The following is a 25,608-nucleotide window of genomic DNA, read 5'->3' as shown; positions in this document are numbered from 1 at the left end:
ACAGTTCGATGAGTGTGTATGTCTTTGACTCCGTGGAAGTCTCGTGTTAATATTAACTTATTTAGATCTTTTTAGTAATTTAAATGTACCAACAAAAAGAAGTGCAAAGCAAATTCTTGTGTTACATCCCAAAGTCAAGTACAGAATGAGAGATTATTCATATAATATATACAGGTATCCCTTGCTTAACGCAGCAAAATTAATTGCAGCAATCCATTGAAATACGTGGCAAGAGTTTTGATTAACGTGCCTTTAACCCTGCGTAGCTCGCAGCTGATCTGACAAAATATTTAATGTAAATATTCTTACACAATTCAGTGTAATAGCTTAGAGGTCATGAGTAGCTGTGCATACATATGTGACGAGTGATATTCCACACTGTTTTTTTGCGGTCAGTTTGGTTTAACACATGCTATGTAAAGGTTTGTGATATTTGACAGTAAATTGTATCTGAGAGAAACCGCGAACTCCAATGTTAGTATAGTTTGGTTTAGTTGTTTTTTTTATTCTTTGTTCAATAATTTCTAAGATAACTGCCAATAAATAAACCATCATGTATTGCCAAAGGCTTATTTATCATACGTGTCCTCTAGGAGATGTGCTTTACATTATGAAAAATACTAAGTAAAGTGATCTGGAGCTTACTCCACCTTTACTACGAGTTGCCCATAAGGTTGCTTATGCTTGCATCCGCCGAAACTTTTAGTTTCTATATATTCGGCTATAAATAATGTTGGATTTAATATCCACTTAATTTGTACCATCATGTATTATATTTGCGGTGTTTTTTCTTTGTTTTATTACTTGTTTCCGAGGTCTGGAGAGTCATTTTGCTTGTTATTGTAGAATTTATGCCGATAAGAAAAAAACTAAAACCGTTCAAACCACTCTTGATAACTTCTTGTGATAAAAAAAATTGCAGTAAATAGTGTAGGTACAAGTATTTATTAGACATTTACTTTGCATTCATTTTTTATCTTTCCTAAAAGATTACCATATAAAACGAAGTGTTAATACAGTCATCGATCATGACGAATTGTAATTTTTACCATTGATTATTAGATATGATTAATGCGATTTTGATATATACGGTAACATCGAGAGATTAATTAACCACGTTAATCGAAGGATACTTGTATTTATGGAATTTGCCAAAGATTTAAACTTCATCTGTTTAAAGAAAAAAGATACTTTTGTTCTGTTCATGTTTTGGAAAGTTGTCCTAAAGGAGATATCCTATCCAAACACGAAGCAATTCAAAAGAAATTGCCTTGAGCTCACTCCCTGTCCCATGTTAGCTCCGCATGCTGTCACATCTGCAGAAGATAATTAATATCGTCTCCTTTATTTTTGAGCAGAGAAAGGTAATTTTCAAGCTTCCATAGCTGTTTGTTTCAGTGATGTCTTTGGTAGGCAAGATCTTTGTGATAGGGTTTTTCATCCCGTTTCCAAGCAAACCAGCTAGGTGAAGACATGCAATCTACACACAAAATATATATTTAAACGTAAGTAATAAAAAAAATCCTAAAATTATTGTTGAAGCTAATCTTGGCAGTCATTGGCTTTCAGAGCCTCTAAGTACCATGGATTATTTTTGCAGATGCAGTCTAATCTCACTAATCTAACCTACTCTGGTGGAGTAGGTGCCCTCCCTCGATGAGTCATTAGACTCCTTGGAGGTGTCATGTAATAATAATAATAACAATAACACACTTAGGGACCACAGGAACAGTTTGTTATAGTGGGTAGCTTGCTATAGAGATTTATTTTAACATATCATAAATGTGACTATGGATAGTTGTTTTCAATAATTGAAGTGCTTGCTGTAGTTGCAGGGTTTTTCTGTTGTCATGCTGTTGAGATAAATGGGATTGTCGACTTATCTGTATGCAGTTGCTAAGAAATTAATGCGGATAATGTATTTGAGATTTTACTATTGCATTTTGCTATGAATATGCCAACTACAGTATTTCATGATCTTTGACCATTATTTTGAAAATTAGGAAGCCGAATGTAAAAGATAATGATAAAATAATATTCATGTTAAAATGCCATGTATCATTTTAAGACTACGTAAAACCAGCAAAAAAAAAAAAAAAAAAAAAAAAAGGAACAATCTAGTCTTGTTGATTTTAACTTCATAAAATATCTAAAAAGAAAACTGCTTTCTATATTTTTATATTTAGAGTGCTGTTCTTGGAGTATTTCAGAAACTCATAGCATCAAAGACTAATGATCATGAAGGCTTTTATATCTTAGAAAGTTTGGTTGAATATTTAAAACCGTAAGTAATTAACTTCTTAATTTTTTGTTTTGTCTTATAAGCATATTTAAAAATGCTGTTTACAATTGATACATTTAACACTTTAAATCCTTCATCAAATAATAAGTCATTCAGTAGTACTAAAGACCATTATCTAAGATAATTACTTTATATTTATTAGAGCCGTATGTTATCCTAAGTTTTTGGAGCTTATCAAAGGTTGCATTTCTTACTTGTTTAACATGTAAAGAAATACTATACTTCATTTTAAAAAATGGTATGTCAGTTAATTTCTGGTGCTGAACATTTAAATTTTTGTTGATAGAGGTACTATTATTGATTTTCTCTGTTTTTTCATTGAAAAAGATTTGTCAGACAGAAATGACTACCAAATGACATACACTACTAAGTAAATAATAACAGAATAACTTATATGATTTTTATTTATTGTAAAATTTTCACCATAGTATCAAGAGCATCCTCAGTGGAAATTTTAAATTTCATAGACAAAAGAGAACTGCCAGACCAATGAAAAATGTGAGCTATGTGCAAATTATATTGTGGCATGGTCTAAAATGAATTAAGGTCCAAACTGCATAATTTTAAAATGAGATATATTATTAAATCTTAATAATAATTGCACATGGTAGGAGATATGAAAAACTATTTCCCGTAAGGGGGGGGGGGAATATCTCAGTCCATAATTTCTGTTCAGATTAGGTCAGTGAAGCAAGGCTTCAGAACTTTCTTTGTGTAAGTATTCTAAGAGAGAATGACTTTTGGGAAGGACCTTGGTTCTTATTCCCAAGAACTTGGTGTTTGGTATCATATTTTTTTTAGGACCTGACCTCCTGTTACAGACCATATAGAAAATTGGCATCACTTATCTGCTCCACAAAAGACCAACCACTTCCCCTAGACCTACCTAGTGTATGCTGTAAGCTGTCCTACTTTGGCCAAACAGGCAGGACAGCGAATATCAGAATTTCGGAACACAAAGACTACACCCGGTTTCACCAGTACAGCCACTCTGGGCTTGCAGACCATGCTCTGGATACACGCCACAGAATACGTTGGAAGAAAGCCACAGTAATACACCGCAGCAAGTTTAAATTTGAAAGGCTATTCATAGAAGAAGCCTCAGCCCTAAAAAAACATGCTAAACTTCAACAAATTTGGATGCATGAGACTGCCCCAAATTTGGGAGACGTGCATCCAGTGGTGAGCTATGGAAATTTTAACAAAGGGCTTGCATCATTGAACAAAAAAAAAGGGGGGGGGGCTAACTTAGCCCTTATAATACTTATACTGCAGCTTTGTAGAGCTTCTGACAGATATGATAATTCCTGTAGGATATCACTCATATGCTAGATCTTTTAAAAATTCCAAAATGAGAAGTCGGTTTAAAAAGCCTTGTATTTATCGTTCGATGCAAAATGCTTGCATAAAGCTGGGTAATTTCTCCACACAGCAAGAGCCGTTCGTAAACTGCAAGCTGCCCAAATTTAATCCAAACACACGGCCAATCTTTATGATTGGCCGTGTGTTTGGATTAAATTTGGATTAAATACGATTTTTATCATCAATCGCCAAAAAAAAAAAAAAAAAATCAATGAGAATTAAATACGATTGCAAAAGACCTTGGTCTTTTGCAATCGTATTTAATTCTCATTGATTTTTTTGGTGATTGATGATAAAAAGCATATCATTTATCCAAAAATATTTCAAAATTATTTATTTCTTTAATGTTTTTTATCGAATCGTCTAATGCTAATTGTAAACGATGAGCTACGCAATGCCAAATCACAATGTCGGAAAATTTTTGTAGAAGTTTGATTGCAATATATGATTTGTTTCCTAACATTACACTAGCTCTTCCGAACAAAATGCAATGTGATGGTTTTTTAAATAGTTATCAGAAAATTCATTTGAATTTAAAGTAGCAATTATAGTAGCATGTATACATTTTGCAGTGGTATTTTCTAGTTCTACAAGATTATTAAACAGAAAGAACAAGGGGCTCCCAAATTTGAGAAAAATTTAACAAAGGGCTCACATGAGCCCCTTATAGCTCACCACTGCATACATCATTCGAACTTCAGCCCAATGGCCAAGAATACCTAATATAGCTCACTAGAGGGCAACATCAGGACTTTAGGAAAAATAGTAGTTTCCTCTCTTTGACCTCATTTGCTGTTTTAGTGCCTGCATGCACGTGTCTTAGTCTTATGTTCCCATGAAGATGGCAACGTGACGTTGCCGAAATATAGGAAGTATGTATTAAAGTTTATTTTAATTTATATTCCAGTATACGTTGTGAATTCCTTAGTTATTTAATAATCAAAAGAAACAATTGAAAACAATAAAAATATGAAAATACTAAGAAAACATTTATCAATTGGCAAAAGTCAAATAACTGCAATAAAAGTTGGATGAGTGGAAAGAATGGAACTACAATAAGGAACCAAGAACAAATCCCAAGCAGGCTAGAAGAATTTTATAAATAACAAATATAAATAACTCCATCACATATGGAATTCATTCCCCCATTCACTTCAAATAAAATAAAACAAGCATTAGAACAAATGGAAAATGTCCTGGTGAAGACCTAATTCACATAGAATTAATTAAATGGAGAGGAAACAATATAATTCACCATGTCACAAACTTACTAAATCTATGCCTAGAAGAAGGGAAGATACCAGAAAACTGGAAAAATGCTACTCTGATACTATTATTTAAAAAAAGAGGACAAAGAAGAAGTAAAGAACTATAGACCAATTAGTATTCTCTCTGATCTGTACAAAATTCTCACAAAAGTAATAACAAACATGTTAACCACTCTTCTAGACTCAAATCAACCAGTAGAACAAGCAGGATTCCGTAAAGACTTGAACACAATTGATCATATTCACGCAGTAAAACATATAATAGAAAAAGCAGAAGAAAACCAATTGCCTCTCTGTTTAGCCTTCATTGATTATGAAAAAGCATTTGATTCCATTAAAACTAATGCAATAATCAAAGCACTCCAGAATCAGAGAGTTCCTGGAGAATATATGGACCCCTCCTCCAGGAAATATACACACTGCAACATCAACAATCCAACTTCACACGAGTAGCAATAAAATATCAATTGAAAAAGGTGTCCAACAAGGAGACTCTGTCACCCGAAATATTTAATAATATAAACTGGACAAACCTTGGTTTAAAAATTAATAACAGAAACTTAACACACCTAAGATATGCAGATGATATAATTTTTGTAAACACTCCAGAAGACCTATATCATGAAAGCAGACAAGTCAGTCTAAAAATAAATATAGAAATAAAATAAAATCATATTTAATCATTTTGTAACACCATAAAACAATAATAGAAAACAATTTCTTGGAAAGAGTCTCTTCATATACATACTTAGGTCATCTCATTGATTTAAACTGTGGACTCCAAAAGGAAATAAATAGGAGAGTTCAATTTGCCTGGAGTGCATTCAGAAAATTGAAAAGCATTTTTCAAAACGATGAAGTCTCACTCTGTTTAAAAAGGAAGACATTTAACTAGTGTATACTTCTAGTGATCTCATATGGTTGTGAAACTTGGTCGCTAACCAAAGCACTGCCAAATAAATTAACAACTCAAAGAAAAATGGAGGGGTTGATGCTAGGCATCACATTAAAAGGTAAGAAGCAAAACACCTGGATAAGAAGCCAGACTCACATCACTGGCATTCTTTACCATAAGCAACTAAAATGGAAATGGGCCGGACAGCTATCCAGAAGAGATGAGCGACGGACCACCATACTAATGAACTGGATTCCAAAAGAAGGGAAACAAGGACGTCCTAAAAGAAGGTGGAGTGGTGAATTGTCAAATTTTGTTGGGGAAAATTGGTCAACCATTGCCAAGAACAGAGAAAGATGGAAAGAACTGGAGGAGGCTTTTGTCCAGCAGTGGACAGAAAATGGCTGAAAAGAAGAAAAAAGAACTAGATTTCACATGAACTAGTCTGAAGCATAGTTACTTGTCTGTTTTTCATTTTCCTTCCAGTTTTCCAGAAAGGTGTGCATATTTCTGCCACCAGGAGATATCTCACTGTTCATGTTGACACAGCAGGCAAAAGTGTTTTGTGTGTTGGAGATTACTGAACAAAGGTCTTTCTGTGCATTATATAACAAACCTTCACTAAGTTGTAACACTGTTTGTGATATAAACAAAAGAAGAAGAAAGGATGCATCTGTAAAGAACAGAGCAGCCATGTGTGTGTGTGTCTGAGAAAGCCATGAATTGCATTTGTGTTACCATTCAGTGAGGTCCTAGGAAATCAATAAGGTGGGCATTATCCACAAAGAATTCATTCCGCCTAGCCAGACAGTCAATGGCGAGTTTTATCTCAAAGTTTTGAAGTGCTTCATAGCGAGAATTCATCGAGTACGGCATGAATATAATATTGTGATGCAGGCAACTGGTCACTTTTGCACGATAATGCACCATCTCATTGTTCGAACATTGTGAGATAGTTTTTGAGCAAAAATGAAGTTTGTGTTGGATCACTCGCCGTATTCACCTGATATAGCACCCTGTGACTTCTTTCTCTTCCTCCTACTTCATTTGCCGATGAAAGGAAAGTGATACGGCACCATTGAAAACATTCAAGTGGCAGTAACCACAACCCTCAACAGTATCCCAAAAAACGATATAAAAAACTCATTTAACAAATTAATTAACTGTGCCAAACGCTGTATCGAAACTGAGGAAGAGTATATTGATTGAAATAAATGATTTGAATAATTATAATTGGCCTGTGTTTTATTTTCTATCAAAAGTTCGGTTTCTTTTGGACAGAGGGTATTTATATATATTTATATATATATATATATATATATATTAATCTCATACACGAGTGGTTGAGAGACCTATAAGCATATCAGTGCTATGTGGGGTGTAGACGAAAACTAAGATAGAAGTGTTTTTTAAAGATTTGTTTGTTGTTTGGAAATACTTCATGAGGAAGGCTGTCCAAGAGAACAGAGGTGGATTGAATAAAAGAGGATGAATAGAAGTAGGTTCAGGGTGTTTGTGGTTATACAATAAAGGAATCCTGGGCACCTGAAATTCTTGTATTAACAGATGCAACAGAAAGTGGAGGAATTACAGTTGCCAATTCACTGGAGCAGTAACCATGGAAGTTCTGAAAAACTGCACCTCTGAGATAGAGATTGAAGTGAATCTGTAAGAGAGGATCATGGGTCCAATTCCTCACATCTTCATGGCATCAAGGATTTTAAGGTAACTTTTAAGTGCATCACCCCAAACCCAAGCAGTATTCTAAACATAGGTTCATTTGGGATTTGTACAATAGTGAAGAGTTAGCTGGATGAAAAATAGGCTCTTTAAAGAAAAAGAATGCCAAGTTTCTTGGATGCTGAGAAGGCAATTGATGTGATGTGTTTATGCCAGAAAAGACTGGAGGTAAACATTAATCCATGCAAAAGTATCTGATCTTGTCTGGTGATTTGTGTATTGCTGAGGGTAAGGGCAGATGAGCTGAGATCTCTTTTGCAAGCAAGAAAGCAAAAACTCTAGTTTAGTGGTATTGAATAGGACAAAATTGTACTTGCCCATTAAAGGGTAGTATGTGGACCAATATTTAAGGCACTAGTTGCTTGTATCCTGGGATGTCTGAGTACTGCATGGTTTATCAAATGAGTAGGATGAGTGGAGATCTGCAAAGCTGTGGATAGGATTAGAGGTGTTCTTGTGTAGAGGCTTAAGTGCTGTGAGGACATTATGTTGGAGGTTTAATGGATTTTTTACAACACTCAAAAAGAATTGAAATAGAATTTAATACTTCCTATATTTCATCCTAGTCACTAGGACATCTACGGGGATTACAAAGACAATTAATGTAACATGCACACAAAAACTTACAATACTAATAATTACAGTCCTATCTAGGTCGCCCAACCACGTGGGTGACCTAGATAGGACTTTATTGTCACCCACATGGTTGAGCTTAGTATTGTAAGTTTTTGTGTGCATGTTACATTAATTGTTTTTGTAATCCCCGTAGATGTCCTAGTGACTAGAACGAAATATAGGAAGTATTAAATTCTATTTTAATTCTTTTTGAGTGTTGTAAAAAATCCATTAAACCTCCAACATAATAAGGATTAGAGGTGATTGTGAGTATCTCATTTATGTATGGAAAAAGAGAATAAATGATAGGGCAGAGTCTAGATGCATTCCAGCATCTAGAATAAAACAAGAATAGAAATAAAACAAGAGCAGGAGCTATCTACTATACCTCGAAGAAAAAGTAAAGAAAAAGCTGGCTACCCAATTACAGAGGGTGGCAAGGAGATCAAAGGATGGCAATTTGTTTAATTGGTCTCAATGATGCACACAGTCGAAAGCTTTGGAAATGTCAAGGGCAACTGCATAAGTTTCTTCAAACTTTTCCAAGGTGTGTGTGTGTCCAGTGGTGGGTGATGTAAGTTACAATTTCAGCTTTGGATCTTGAATGGCAGAATCTGTACTGGTGGTCGGCCCCCCAAGTAGTGAAGTTGGCTATTAATGACTTTCTCCATTATTTTGGAGAGGACAGAAGTGATGTCAATTGGTAGATAGTCTGATGGTAAACTTCTGTTGTCCTTTTTTGGAATAGGATGGATATGAGATTACTGCCATGCATTTGGGTGAGTACCACATATGTTATAATAAATTATAGAGATGGTACAGGATCATATGAAACCACCTAGTTATTATTATTATTAAGAGAGACCTCCAGGAAGTCAGGGACTCATTGAGGGAAGTCACATAGTACAAGGACCACATGTACTATGTGACTTCCCTCAATGAGTTCTTGAATTCATTCGCACTGCTTGAACATGCAATATCCAATGGCAACCCATTCCAATCATGTACCACTCTGAGATAGAAATCTAGATCTCACCCCTTCTTAGCAGCATTCATTCTCAGCTCTCAAGAATGCCCTCTTGTCCTTTCTCCACAAAAAATTCCATCAACTGAACTCCTGTATGATCTTGTCAGAAATTCTGTTAGTCTCAATCATATCACCCCCCCCCTTTCTCCTGTTTGCTATTGTCTGCAGTCTACAAATTCTCAATCTGTCTTCATAATCGGTATTCCACAATCCTGATATCATTTTTAACACTCTCCTTTGCACACTCTCCACTGTATCAGAAGTGCAACAGAAATCAGGAGACCAGACTTGCACACAAAAGTGAGGTCTTATTGAGGCCTTGTAAAGAGGCAAAATGACATTTTTATCTTTACATGTCAAAGTTCATTTCAGCATTGCAATTATCTTTTGAATTGTATTTGTAATCTTTGCTACATGGTCCCCAAACTTCAACTTCTTATCTGCTAACACTCCAAGATCCTAGCCTGATCAGTTTCTTCTAGCATAATCCCACCAATACAATACGACATTGGATATCTAATCACGCTGAAGTGAATGACTTTACATTTATTGACATTGAACTGACATCCATCCATTTTCCCATGCCCACCATTCCAGCCTATTCAAATCACATGAAGCTGATATGCAAGTACTGCATATCAGCCACATTCCTGATTACCCTACCTATCTTTGCATCAACATCAGAAAATAGCTATATGTCACTTGTCTAATCCTTTCCTTATCATTAATGTACAGATTAAATAACAGTGCAGCAAGCACTGATCCTTGTGGTACACCAATGGCTACCTTAAATCTTGCAGACTCACATCCCCTGTATACCACTTTTTGATATCTGCAGTCAACCATCCTCTTATCCATGCTAATATTTAATAATCCAAACCCATATTCTCCAATTTATGCAACAGTCTACCATGCTGTATTCTGTCAAAAGCCTTAGCAAAATCCAAAAGTATCATGGCTTATCCATTCCCCTTGTCTAGTTCAATGGTAACATTGTTCTAGAATATGAGCAAGTTGCTAAAACATGACCTTCCCTTAGTAAACCCATGTTGTTCATTGCAAAGTAGAGATTCAATGTTACTCATTTTTGAATGCGAGCTGTAACCAATTTTTCTAAAATCTTCACTATCACTCCTGAGATACTGATTGGTCAATGGTTGTATATATCAGTTTTTGCATGACCCTTGTGCAATGGGATTACTATACATTCTTTCCACTCTTGCAGAAATTTCCCTGTTCTGATACTCAAATTATATAGCCTGGTGAAAGGAATAATCAGTTCAACTGAACACTCTTTTAGCACCTGTGTTGATATCCCAGTAATTATTATTTGGCTTGTGCAACAGCTCTAATACTTCTTCCTTATACACCCGAGTTTCTTCATTTAGTGAAGAGGTAGCAGTGCGCTCAATGTCATGCACACCAAGTTGATAGCTTTTTACAAAATGGGCACTCTTTAGTTGAACAACCTCTTCTGCATGTGTCACCCTCAAGCCATCTGCATTCAGTAGAGTTATTCTTTCATATTTGTTCTGTTTTTTTTACCTGCAGGCATATCTATTGATTTCTTTGGTATCTTTAGTTTACAGTCTGTTTCTTTTTATATTTAGACTTAGCTTTCCGTACAACAGTTGTGACTCTGCGGTCCTGCCGCTTAAAATTTTCATAATGGGCATCATCCTTATACACATGGTTTTGCATCATCCTTTACTTACAAATCTCTTGCTTGATAGGATTAGGCATCCATTTGACTCCTATTTATTCTTCAAACTTTTGGGACACATTCTGATGTTACAGCATTTATGTATTTTTTAAATGCCTCCCATGCACTGTCTATCCAAGTTGAGGTATTTATTGAGCAATAAATATCAGAAAGTGAATTGATTTTAAGTTGCATATTAAGCAACCAGAACCTTCCATTTAGTTATTTATATCTTCTATAGTGTTTATTAAGGCTCTATCTCATATTTGTGTTTTTTTTTGTTTTTTTTTTTTAATCTACTGTAAGTAGCCAACAGTAATCAAGATCTTATTTACATGGGTAGTCTGAAAAGTTCTCGGCCTCAACCATAGATGACAGTACTATTGGTACAATTTTTTTTTTCTAAATTGGTACATCTGTCATAAGCATCCATGTGGAATTGCAAGTCATTCTATCAAGTAGTTTGCTTTATACAGCTGTCTGAAGCAAAAGTGTTGCCCTTGAAATGGGTAAAATTGAGTATTGAGCAGTTATAAAATTCTTTGTAAAAGAAGGTTTAATGGCAGAAGAAATTCATTCGAAGTTCATAAACGTTTATGGGCACTCTTCTCCTTTGCTTTCGACAATTAAGAAATGGGCTACCGAGTCGAAACATGGCTGTACCAGTCTTGATGATGATCCACACGAAGGACGTCCAAAAAGTGTAACAACACCAGAAATCATTGATCAAGTGTACGATATGTTATTGGATGACCAGCGAGTCAGAGTACACGAAATTGCTGAGTCTAGGCATTTCAAAAGAACCTGTAGGATATATTTTGCATGAAGAATTGCAAATGAATTCTTTTGAAGAAAAAAAAAACACAAATATGAGATAGAGCCTTAATAAACACTATGGAAGATATAAATAACTAAATGGAAGGTTCTGAATTCGTGCAAGATGGGTGCACGCTTGCTTAAAGCAGATCAAAAACGCACTCACATGAAAATCTCTGAACAGTGCTTGGAGTGTTTAACAAGAATAAAACTGATTTTGTATGTCGATTTATTACTATGGATGAGACTTGGATTCACCATTACAATCAGAATTCGAATCAGAAAATTAAGGGATTTGCACTATGAATTGTTGGAACATCTACCCTATTCCCCAGATTTGGCTCCCTCTGACTTCTATCTCTTCCCAAAACTAAAACTCTTCCTTGCTGGTCAGCGTTTTTCTTCGAATCAAGAAGTGATTGCAGCTGTAGAGTGTTATTTTGCAGATCTTATTGAGAATCATTATAGGATGGGATAATGGCCCTGGAGCATCACTGAAATAAATGTATTAGTCTTAAGGGAGATTATGTTGAAAAATAAAAATAATTTTGAAATTATAAATTTGTTGTTTTTTTTTTCTTTCATTGTTAGGCCGAGAATTTTTCAGACCACCCTCATATGCCATTTTTAATTTTTTTCATCAACATTTTCTATGAAACTTTTTCTTAAATATCCCTTTCAGGTAATTGGTATACATGCATGTATATATTGTAATTTTGATATAATGGCAATGTGTAATTTGTTATTTTTATAATTTCCAGTGATGATCTCAATCAGTTTCTTAGACAAATTTTTGTTTTGCTGTTCCAAAGATTACAGAGTTCTAAAACAACCAAATACATAAAAAGTAAGTACATTGTTACATATATAATCTTTTGTTCTTCGAGAAAGCTTCCGGATATGTTAGAAAATTGTTTATTGCTGATGTGTTGACAAGCCTAGGTGTGTGAGAAATTATTCAACATATGTTTAGCAGTATTAAAATGCAACATTAAGAACAAAGAAAATAAGGTATTAAGTTGCTGGTATTTTTCTGACTTTCATATGAGCCTCTTCAGAGCACTACCTTTTGCAGGCATTAACAATCAGCTAGTGTTTTCAACACTAGCTGATTGTTAATATAGTGAAAACTAAAGTCCTCTTTTGCTCTAATTTTGGATGAAAAAAATTTTTAGTTGTTGGATTGGTATTATTCTTAAGATTACCATCCCCTAAATTTTCGGTTAATGATGTAGCCATACTTGTTGAAATGAGATTAAGGAGCAGCTAGCTCCAAAAATAGTACTTTCAATTTGTAATAACTTCCATGTATTTCTGTATCTCTTCCATGTATCTCTTTTCAATGTAATCTTGTGTGAAGGAATATCCAAAGTGTATATGCCAGTTCCAATTTGCCATACCGATTTTTCTGAGTTAAATGTTAACAGATCTTCCTGTCTGTCCATAGTAGCCCATGATCATAGGACACTTAATATACTCTTTGTTGAGATAGATGGTTTGAGGAATGAGGGCTGCTAAACTCTGATCTAAAAGTGGTGTATAGATTATATTTATTTAGCCGTAGATATATTTTCAGATGAATACTGAATATAGCAGAGAGGAATAGTTTTACTTTGGTAGCCTTTTATTTATTTTATAGAGGTTATAGTCAACGCTATAAAGTAACAAACAAAGTTTGTGCATGAAGTATCTTCAACTAGGCTACTTGTATATAGAAGCCATTGACTTCACATCAGTTGCTTGGTATTTCATAATACAAAAGTGTATGTTGCTATGCATTATGGAAAGGGTCACTACTTAGACTGGTTTCGACCTTTATTGAGGTCTCATCAGTTGAAGCCAGACCTGGGAAGATACCAAGGTTGAATTAATACAGGAGTCATATATTTTCTATGTACAAACAACAAAAGTATCACCTTATTAAAAAATCTGAATCAGAATAGTTGTAGAAATTTTTTTTCACTTGGTTACGAAGTACTTGACAAGAAAGGTAGTTGAGTATGAATCAGTGTTGTATTGGGCTGAATGGTGGTGTAACTGATTCAGGTATCTTCCAATATGTGACTGTTTCCTGTAAATAAAGATAATGAAGCATTTGAAACCTGTCCACCTAATGTTTCTAGGAAGAACAAACAGCTAGATTCTTTGTCTAAAATGTATTTTAGGCAGTTGGATGTTTGAATGCACTAAAACTTAAAGGCCATAAGGCCAATAGCACAGCCAGATAAAAGATTTGAGTGTAATTGTATGGTTGTTTTCTGCTATAAGTGTTCTATACAGAAGTTAACAAAAGGCATTAAGAAAAGTCATTGCATTTCCATCTAGTTATTTGTATATTCTCTCTTTCTATGTAAAATAACTTGTATGTGCTACTAATTTAAATAATTCAAACATGTCTGAGAGGGTCTCTGTTAGTAGTATATTAATAAATAGAAGTGTTATCAAAGTTAATCACAATGTATGAACCATTCAAGATGCAGTTTTTTTATATAGATTTGCAATGAATAGAATTTTTATAATCTATGGAGTTATCTGTGAAGCAGTCTTTGCTAAGTGCTTATTAGCGCTTAGCATGTAAGTAGTGCTGTCTGTATTATCAGCTCTTAGATGTGGAGAATGTTAGGTCTGTTTGAATTTTCTGGGACTTATATTAAGGTGTGTTTACATGTTTTTTGGGGGGGTAGGGGGTTGATTTATTTGAATATTATGATTGGTGGAACTGTCGCTTTACATGATGTAGAAAAAATATTTGAATATAGAAAACATGAAAGACAATGAAATTATAATTGTTTTACACATAATCAAATTAGATAGTACTACTTGATAACTTTCCATTAATATTAACTTCTGTTGACAATTTTCCTTCAAATGAGTCTTATCTGTCAGAAATGAAATATTGTTGGATTTTATATTTCAGTCTTCTAAGGCAGTGCTTCCCAAACCTCTGGATGTCAGGGTCCCCTTTGGAAAAATTAAAATATTTCACCCCCTTCCCCTTAAAAAAAATCGTAATACAGATATGTATTATTATAATATTTATTGTATTTCTATTCGACGCAAAACATACACAGAGAATATTGCAAAAATCAAATGCAAATATTACATTTTTTTAGCATCTTACATACATATTTGATATGGCACATTATCTCATATTTTTATATAGATAGATATATTGTTATTGTGCATTTGAAGTACAAGCACATGAAATATAAAACGATTAGTAATAAAGAAAGAATTAAAAACATAAAAGAAGTTTAATAACAATTTAATGTGATGGATGTGTTTCAATACTGCTACACAAAAAGTCAATATCAGGTGAAATATTTGAAACTGCAGGTCTTAGATTTCTGCTTTGAAACAAAACTTATATGAATAAGCATATATTTACTAATATTAGCACCGAAATACGCAAGAAGCAAAATTTATGAACCCACACCAATGTGCGATTTTTTTTTAAATATAAAAAAATAATAAAAATTAAATATGTTTCTTTTAAGATAAAAAAAACTACTTAGTCTTAAAACATTTTAAATTTGTTTTCATTATTTCGTGGCCCCCCTCAACAAAACCTACGGCCCACAGTTTGGGAAGCGCTGTTCTAAGGCACTTCTAACTCTGCATCAGTCCATCTACATCTTGGTCTACTTGTGGTTTTTTTTTTTTTTTTTTTTCTGTCATCTTGGCATCAAACACCTGTTTTTCTAACATTTTCTCTCCCATTCTCATTCAGTGATTATATCACCTTGTATACACATTCCTGAATGCTAACAGTGTCAAGGTGCTTCCTAATTTCTTCATTTTTAATTATTCTACTATTGATGCCATGTATTCATTACCTTAATTTTTCTCAGAATTCTCATATCCGTAGTTGTAACTGGTCTTTGAATACCTGTTTTACTTCTAACACTTAGCTCTCAGATCCATAAGTTATGATTTGCTTTAACACTCTTTTGTATAGATGCTTTAGTGTTTTTTTAATGTCCGCACAGTTGGCCTAGTGGCTTTTGTGCTTCGCAACCATATGCCTGGGGAAGGAGTGGCCTATGTTTGATTCCCGTCACCGACGTGAGGAGCTTAAGAATCTTCCTCAGCCATAGCCAAGTTAGCCGGTCTTGGGTGTGGACAGCAGAGTTTTTTTCCCTTCAGTGTATCTGGGATGTTTTATCCTGCAAGCAGGCAAACCAGCCCCCGTGAACACACACGGAGCTACAGTGTGTGTTCACAGGGAAGAAAAGGGAGGGAACTTCATACGAATAAATAAATAAAAGTGTTTTAATTCTATATTTCATATAATTGCTTTCATTTGACTCCTCAGCTTTTCTTATTTTGTTGTCTATTTCCTTATTTAAGTTGCATCTTTACTAAAAAAAATTTTCTCTAAATAGTCTAAATGTTTTACTTCTTCTATAGATTTTCCATTAAGAATGCAACTGATGTTATTGCTTGTTATAGTAGCCTGTCTTCTTATTGCTGATTTTCCATGGCAGATTTGTTACAGCAGTTATTCAGTTAAGGAATTCTGTAGGCTTCTACTTGAATTATTTATGAATATAATGCATCTGCATAAAGTAGAGCTGTTATTAACATTTTCAGTTTTGATATCAGGTTTAGTGCCACTTTCCCTCATGATATGATCCATACAGATGAAGAATAATGGTAGTGATATTGTACACACTTGTCTCACCTGACTACATCAAACCATTTTTCTGTACCTCCATCAGTTCTGACTGCTGAATTATAAATCAAATATAAAATATGTATCACTTCATATAATTTTATGGTGTAAACAGAAGACTTGTTATATTCTTAAGATTTCTTGACTTGATGACTTGGAGTAAATATCTGATCTTGACAAACCTACTGTCTTAAATGTAGCTTGTTCTTTAAGTTTTCCTTCCATAGTTTTTCTTAGCAACTTCTCAAGCATAGTTGCATAAATCTCACATTCAGTTTAATTTTTTTGTAATGGATCTGGAATTTCAACTTAAGTAGGCCTTCTAAATTATTCCAAGCAGTTACTTTAACACTCCATATTTGATTGTTTCTCTTTGACTATCATCTACTCCAGCTGCCGTTCTACACTTCAGATTTTAGATCTGAAGGTGTGAAAAGTGTGAATCTTTTCTATCCTAAGTATTAATATGTATTCCATATTAATATTTAAAAACCTGCTGGGAACAGAAAAAAGGAAATTACAAGAAATAAAATTAATCACGAGGAAACACAACAGAAATTGCAAAAAAAACATAAATGAAAACCCTGTGAACAATAAAGGAAATCACCAGAAAAAGAAGAACAATAATCATGAGAAATAAAAAAAAGATTATCAATGGAAATAGAACAAAAGAAATTATTAAAAATGGAAATAGAACAAAGGAATTTGGGAGAAATAAAAGAAATCATTCGAAACAGAACAAAGGACTTCATGGGAAATTAAAAAAAAAAAAAAAATTATAAGAAATAGAACAAAATAAATCACAGGCAACAAAGGAAAGGATACATTAACAAGAACGCAAAGAAGAATCACCATACAAAATCACTAAAGGAGAACATGAAAAACTACATATGTAAATAATGATGGGGAGACGAAGGAAAAACTGGAGTATGAAATTATAAAAATGAAAATCCAGAATAAATGTTTAAATTTTGAAACTTTACATTAGCTTAAATTAATGTCACTTACATAAAATCTTCATGGTAAACTAAACGTGTAGTCTGTACCATTAAAATCAAAAATACCCATGAAACTTCAGTAGACAGTCAGCTTGGTCACAGAGAAAGGTAACAGAACTGATGAACATTAGTCATCCTGAGGAGAGGGGCAAAGTGATAAAAACTGATGTCTGTCATTGATGATTGACCCAGTGGTTATACAGCTGTCATAAATTGATATCGTTCTCTTGGTTTAGTTAACTTATAAACTCTTAGTCAATGTAACCTCTAAGCTTTCTTTTAAAAACACTACTTTTTGTATATTATAAAAAAAAATATATTAATTGCCATGCAGCTGTAAAAGAAATTAGAGAGAATATGGTCTTAGTTAATAAATTAAAGAAATATTGCATAATATACAGTATTTTGTTTCCTAGGGTAAAGGATTAAAACAAGTGTATAATTTCTTGTTATCTTTAATATATAATTGAACCAAGGTAAAAAACTTTGAATATTATTTTGCCAATAAAAATAATTTGATAGAAATCAAAATTAAACCATGTGATCATCCTAAATCCTAAGTTTTTTTATATTCCATTAAGACAAGTGGAGTTAGAGCAGTGGTAGTATAATTTTTGATTTTGCCTTTTGTCTTCTTGTAAACAGGCAACTGAAACGAAAAATTAATGGGACAACAAATTTTTCAGTAAAATCCATCTAGTTCAGAGTCTCAGAATAATTTGCATACTGATAGAGGAATTAATCTACTAGGTGTTTACTCATTTTGTGAAATGCATCTGATAATAGAATACTTGCACTGGCTCTTGCCAGTCATCAAAAGCCTCTACTCCCTCACTTTTCCTCAAAACCACCTGACAGTGCTTTCAGAAGTATGGTGTTAGGCAATAGCATGATCTCCATGCAAAGTAGGCTTCCAGCCATTCTGTACTACAAGTAAAATATTATTGCAATAATTTGAATGCAAATAGCCTTCAACATTTCCCACTATCTTATTGTATCAGAACTACAAAAAATCCATTGTGATTGGTTTGCAGTCAAAATATACAATGCAGGCATTTAAAACTTTCCAGTATCACAGTGTATTATATCGTAAAGTAAATCATACTTGTCAAAAAATTATATTATTGTTTAATTCTATATACACGTAACCTGGGCATGAAGTATCTTTACAACTAGGTTACTTGTATATAGATGCTGATGACTTCACATTAAAGGTTTCATTATTAGAATGTTGTGATCATTCAAAACTAATTAAATTTTTAATTTACATTATAATAATTACATGTATCATTATTAGGTCTCCTGGTTTTTTTCTGCTTGTTTGCATTCAGATATGGCTCAGTTGCTCTTATCAACACAGTTGATGGAATCCAGCCCAAGTAAGTCTTTTACTACATGAATGCAGTATTTACGATTGTTCAGTTTTTATTATGAATATTTTGTCTCATCTTTCCCTTAATACATTAAATTCTTAGTGGCCTGTCAGTTACATGCATTTTCTGAGTGATTTGCCTGTCTTGCAGAATGAAAACCCAGAGGAAAAATCTTCCACTTCATACAAGACCAGTTAACTCATCTTTATAAGCTTTAGTTGAAAAGCTTATAAAGATCTTTCTGCTTGCTGGACAGGATTTTAACCCATATCTTTCCAATCACATGGCATTCCCAATTAAATTATGGGAACTAGCATATATTGATATGGCAGCTGTATAAACTGTATTAGTTCTTAATATGGGAAGCACCAATCAATATGTCAAACTATTGGACAAGTGGATAGCACATGTGCACTTCAGCCACAATGTTTAAATTCCATTGTAAGCATGTATAATGTGGATGTCTCTTTAGGTGGTAGGTGAATATCAGTGACTTTAAAAAGTTATGTGTGGTCCTAGAATAAATTTTCCAGGTGATCTAACTGTTATCTGATCTGATTTTCCCTTTCAGTCATTTGCAACCGTAGGTGACTTTGTAGACACTGCCCACAAAGTATTCCTCGTGAGATTTTTACAGGGTAGTTCACCATTGCTTTCCCCAATCCCCCACTTTTATCCAAGCTTGGGACCGGCATATGGCTGGGACGTATTCATGACTGTAATCTGTGTGTTCACGGACCCGGTTTGCCTATTCTGGGGGACGAAAAACCTGAGTTTCCGGCTGAAAAAAAACCCTAACCAGTATGAGACTGACTAACTCACCTTTAGTCGAAAGAGACCGGATAAAGGTTCCTCATGTCACTGACAGGAATCAAACCCATGGAAACTTTTCGACCAAAAGGCTTTGTCTATACTGACTGAGCTATGGAGACTCGACCTAACTGTTAGCCAACCCATAAAGTATTATATGATAAGTTGATAACAGTTTGTTGGATTTGCATAATTAAAATATGGAAATTAAGTGTTGCCATTATCATTTCCGCTAAAGAGGTAAATTAACTGTGATAGACCAAACACAAGTACTATTTCTTTTCTTGATAAATTAGCTATGATACACCAACTGAAATATTATTTCATTTCTAGCTTCTCATTGACAATTTACTTTCAGATTAGTATCGTTATACTACTGTTATAATTAAAAGTAGATTTAATACTTTCTTGAATGTAGATGCTGAATAAAGGATTGTCTACTTAGTGGGTAGAAGAATGAAAAATCTTCTTAATCCTTCTTCTTCTACCTTTATGGTGTTGAAGTTTTTATTCTTGCAACTGTAACTTGAGGATAAGGTGGTTAGCCTATGCCTCCTGGTGTGTCCTATGTCTGTAGATATGTATGTTCACGGGGCCAGTTTGCCTGTTCTAGGGGATGAAAAACCTGAGTTTCCAGGTAAAAAAAAAAACATTATAGACTGAGCTACGGAGGCACAAGAATGAAAAATAATAAAACATAATTATATTGGTGAAGGAAATGTTTTATGTCATGGCAGTTCATAATCTTTAAGTGTAACGTAACCATATGGTTACTGGATGATAAAATTTTGGCAGAGACTTGGGAGAAATCAGCATGAGGCTGCAGGAGATATTATGATATCTTAGTGAGGATTGTAAATTATATCATTATAATCTGTGAGGACAGAATCAGGGGTGGATATGCCTATGCAGAAGTCATCTTTATAGGCAATTGTCTCTTGGCAGGACCTCTTATCACAGTTTGCTCTATCTATCTACCACTTGGTACATGCACATATGTACCAGGGATTAGTGGGTGAAGGTAGTACACATGTTTATGTGTAAGGGAGAGTTGTGTAGCAAATGCACAATCAAACACAGGAATTAACATCCTTCCACTTGCCTAACTGAACTACTCCAGCACAGCTTTATGCTCAATCCAATCCCTTTCCCCAAAATCCAGAACATAAATAATCCATTGCCATCTCCCACATTCAGGACACCTCAGAAAAACTGCATGCATTCTTATAAATTAGCTATCCTTATCTGCTCACCTAAAGATCCTCTCCACCATCTGAACCATCCTGGGGTCTACAGTATGAGATAAGTTTTGGTATTACAGTATTGGAAAAGTTCGGTAAATTTCCAGTAGACGGTGACACAATTCGTTCATTCATACAAGTGTTGGAACGTATCATCTTTTTCATGACCCGTGGCGAAATTTTAGCCGCTTGTGATGTGTAGTTCTCATTTGGCAAACATTTAAAATGACCATGTTCGCATTTTTCAAAAAAAAATGGAGAAAAACGAGTTTTGTGCAGTGAAACACTTTTATTTGAAGAAGATGGCTGCGCAAATCAAAGCCGAGTTAGATGCAGTTCATGGGGACTCTGCACCAGTATTAAAGACTATTTTTGCATAAATTAGTTTAAATGTGGTCGTAAGTCCATCAAAGATGATGAACACTCTAGACGCCCGACTGAGGTCACTGCAAAAGAAATGATTGACAAAATCCGTAGTATCATTATTGAAGACTGCCGAGTGAAAGTACGTGAGATTGTAGGCATCTCAACCGAACGGGTGTATAATATCCTGCGCAAAAAATTGTACATGAAAAAGCTGTGTGCGTGATGCGATTGTTGACTGTTAATCAAAAATACATGCGAAAAGACATTTCAACGCAGTGTTTGGAAATGTTTAATTGCAATTTGAAGGATTTTTTGCATCAATTCATGGACAAAACTTGGATCCCACTACACACAAGTCCAAGCAGCCATGAAAACAGCGTACAGTGCTCGGTGAAAGAGCACTGAAAAAAAGCAAAGACCATTTTTGTTAGCTGTGAAGGTGATATCTACTGTTTTTTGGGATTCCTGAGGAATTATCATGATAGACTATTTGGAAAAGGGTAAGACAATAACAGGAGTCTATTATGCATCATTGTTAGACCATCTAAAAGAAGAACTGAAGAAAAAACAGCCACAATTAGCATACAAAAAAAAAAAAATGCTCTTTCATCAAGACAGTGCACCATCCCACACATCGGCCATTGCAATGGCAAACGTGTGTGACTTCTTGTTCTGAAACTTAAGTATTCGGCTCGGCAGGAAAGAATTTTCTTTGAATGAGGATGTCATCAAGGCTGTCAGTGATTATTTTGCACAATTTGACAAATCCTACTTTTTAGATGGGATGAAAAAATTTAAAACTTACTGGGCCAAACATGGAGACTATGTTGAGAAATAAAGGTGATTTTTTTCCAAAAATGCTTAACTTACTTTTTTTTTACCAAACTTTTCAAACAACCTTCATATCTCTTGCTCCTGCAAGCTTAAATGCTTCAGACAAATGGGAAGAACTGCCAATATCCATCTCGTCAAACACAGAAAATGTTTGTCTACACTGCAGTGATTCTGAGGTGGCAGACTATGCTAAATCACTAGATCCAGTACATGACATTTGAGGAATGCCAGTCTATTCAAGATTCTTAATAATCTGAGTTTTGACTCACCTATACAGAAACAGAATGAAATTAAGACTATTTCTGAAATCTGCCACAGCACTACAACATTCTGCAAACTTAATTTAGCTGCATCACATTGCCAAAAATTTAGGAGACCTTCAAGTGTCCACCATCACATGCATAGAGGGCACCAGTTCAGACTGTAGGATGTCTGTGTGCCTGCATGCATGTGCCCAATACATTTCTTTGTGATTGTGAAGATGCCTTGTGACCAATGTGAAATATTGGCTTAGCAATCTAATTAGCTAAATAAATTTAATTATTAGCTTTAGATGTAGGGGTGCTTAAGGGTCAAAGCTGTATAACTGAGAGGAGACCTCCACATAACCTTTAAAAGGAATGCGGAGAACCGACCAGGGCTTCTGACCTAATGTCCAATCCTCACCTTCTCGTGATGCACCCTGTTGGGTATCTACTTGGATACTGAACGAACGAGGATGGGCTGGCAATTTGGGATTTAGCCGACCAAATTGTATTCTTATTGGTTAAACCAAAATAAAAAATGATGGTACAACATGACAAAATTTCATGCCAGCTGGGTTAAACAAGGCCCCCCGTTGTTTTTGCCAGGGAACCACGGCGAACAGCGAAAAGTCAGCTACTGGAACAAATCTGAAAGTACACCCAAACTCAACATCATCAGAGTTAAAGATCGGTACTATCAACATAAGAAGCCTGAATGGCAAAGAAATGGAGCTAGCTGAGGAATAAGATAAGTACCAGATCGACATAATAGTGACTGAAATAAAGACCAAAACTGGTGAGATCTTTCTGAGCAATAAATACAAAATGTTATATTCAGGCAATGACAATCAAGGAAAAGAAAGAGTAGCCATAGTATTCAACACAAAATACGAGGCTAATCTTCTTGAATGGCAGTCAGTCTCAAGTAGAGTAATGTGAATTACTCTACTTATATGAGAATGTGGAACTGGACAATGAGACTTATTTGTGCCTATGGTCCCACAGAAGGTTCTACTAAGGTAGAAGTGGAGGAATTTTTTGAAGCTTTAGAAAAAGCAACTGACACAATGAAAAAGGAAAAGTTGGTCCTTGTTGGGGATCTAAATAGCAGAGTAGGAAATGATTGTGAGACATACAAAAATATTTTGGGAAAATTTGGAGAAAAGAGCAAAGCTAATAATAATAATGGCAAATATCTGTTGGATTTCTGCTCGGGACATGGACTGGTTATTACTAACACCATGTTCCAACATAAAAATGTGCACAAATTCACATGGAGAGAAGAGGCTAGGAATAAGAAAAGTCTCATTGACTATGTTATTGTTGATAGTGATGTTTTCTCCCTGGTGCAGGACACTAGAGTGTACAGAGGATTTGAAATTGGAAGTGATCACTATTTAGTTTTGAGCAGGATAAAATTGAATTTCATATTGAAAAGAATAACATGTAAGAAAGTTTTAAAGCGAATAAAAGTTGAGCAGCTCTCAGATGTGAACTGTAGACTAAAATACACAAAGATTATTGAAGAAAAAATGAAAGACTTTGAGAACAGGAATCAAACCTTGGAGATTCAGTGGCAAACTCTGAAGAAAACATTGATTCTGCCAGAGAGGCAAGTGGTGAGGTTGTCTGCAAGGATAGAAAAATCAGAACTCCCTGGTGGACACAGGAAATTAAAGAGGCAGTGAAGTTAAAGAAGAAAGCATATCAAAAGTTCCTTTCAAATAAGTCAGCTTGTGCTCTTAGAGAATATAGAGACAAATGCAAGAATGCTAAACACTGTGTAAAACTAGCTAAACAAAAGTCATGGGAGGACTTTGGCAAGAATATAGAAAATAAATATCAAGAAGGTGGCAAAATATTCTGGAGGTTGTTGAAGAAGCTTAGGAATGGAGGAAAGAGTGCTGTAAAAGGAGTTAGAGATGATAAAGGTGACTTGAAAACTGGAGAAAAAGATATCCTTGAAGTATGGAGTAATTACTTTGAAAAACTGCTAAATGAAACAAGCAGTGATGACAGCACAGTGGTAAAAAACACTGACCAGGCATGCAGTCAGGAATACATATCCATATTTGAAGTAGAAAAAGCCATCAAAGGCTTGAAATGTGGAAAGGCAGCTGGAGTAGGTGATATTCGACCAGAAATGCTGAAGTATGGTGGTATAAGAGTCTTACAGTGGCTGCACTGCATAGTTCAGAAAGCCTGGACAGAGGGATGAATTCTTGATGATTGGAGTAGAGCTCTCATAGTACCCATATATAAAAAGGGAAATAAAACTGAATGTGAGAATTACAGAGGTATTTCCCTACTGAGTGTTCCTGGCAAGATCTATACAAGTATACTTGAGAAACGGTTAAGAAGAATTGTGGAAGAAAAGCTTGGTGAAGAACAAGCTGGATTCAGGCCAAACAGAGGCTGTCAGGATGAGATCTTCACTTTATGACAAATAGTCGAGAAAGCATGGGAATATAACAAAGATCTGTATTTACGTTTTGTCGATTTGGAAAAGGCATATGACAAGGTGCCAAGAGAGAAGCGATTCAATATGCTACAGTTATATGGTGTCGATGGGGCATTATATCAAGCAATACTTAGTCTTTATTTGAGTTGTAAGTCAGCAGTTAGAATTGAACGAAGTACAGGAAGATGGTTTAATGTTAAATCTGGTGTGAGAAAAGGATGTACATTATCCCCTCTGTTATTCATTATCTATATGGATCACATTATGAAGGAAAGTAGTATTAAACATGATATCAAAATTGGAGATGTTAATGTCAGCTCTTTGCTTTATGCGGATGATGTTATACTTGTAAATAAATCCGCTACAAGTCTGCAAGATTCTCTGACTAAATTGAATAGCTGTTGTAATAGATATGGTATGAAAGTCAGCAATAAAAAGACAAATACAATGAAAATAGACAGAATCATTGAAAATGTCAACTGTGTTGTGAATGGAGAACCTGTGGAACAAGTAAAACATTTCAGCTACTTAGGCATGATTTTTAGTGAAGATGGCAAATTAAATATAGAAATAGACAACAGAATCAGCAAAGCTGGTATGGTGGGAAGTCAATTGAATAAATTCATATGGAATAAGAGAGAAATTAGTCAGAACACTAAATTAGCTGTATACAAGACAGTGTTCAAACCAGTTTTAACTTATGGATCTGACAGCTTGGTCAGAAGTAAAACACTTGACCAAAGACTAGAGGCCGCAGATATGAGAGTCCTGAGAAAGATTATAGGTGTGAACAGATGGCATCAATGGCAATATCATATTAAAAACGAGGATATTAGGAAAGAACTTGACATTGTCAAGTTCTTTCCTAATATCCATTA

The 25,608-nt window shown here is 34.7% G+C and overlaps 1 protein-coding gene across 1 annotated transcript in view; it reads left to right on the top strand.

Annotated features, from left to right (window-relative positions):
• Positions 1–25,608, top strand: part of Cse1 (chromosome segregation 1) — a 439,186-nt gene that overhangs the window by 376,802 nt on the left and 36,776 nt on the right. The window contains exons 20-22 of the mRNA XM_090402147.1: positions 2,187–2,284; positions 12,489–12,574; positions 18,698–18,779. Coding sequence (XP_090258273.1) covers positions 2,187–2,284; positions 12,489–12,574; positions 18,698–18,779 — 266 coding nt within the window. The remainder of the gene's footprint in view (positions 1–2,186; positions 2,285–12,488; positions 12,575–18,697; positions 18,780–25,608) is intronic.

Source organism: Typopeltis vanoorti, chromosome 12, assembly GCF_054136105.1.
Source record: "Typopeltis vanoorti isolate ZY-2024b chromosome 12, IOZ_Tvanoo_1.0, whole genome shotgun sequence".
NCBI classification, from domain to species: domain Eukaryota; kingdom Metazoa; phylum Arthropoda; class Arachnida; order Uropygi; family Thelyphonidae; genus Typopeltis; species Typopeltis vanoorti.
Note: the sequence above shows the minus strand (reverse complement) of the source record. Positions and strands in the feature narration are given on the sequence as shown.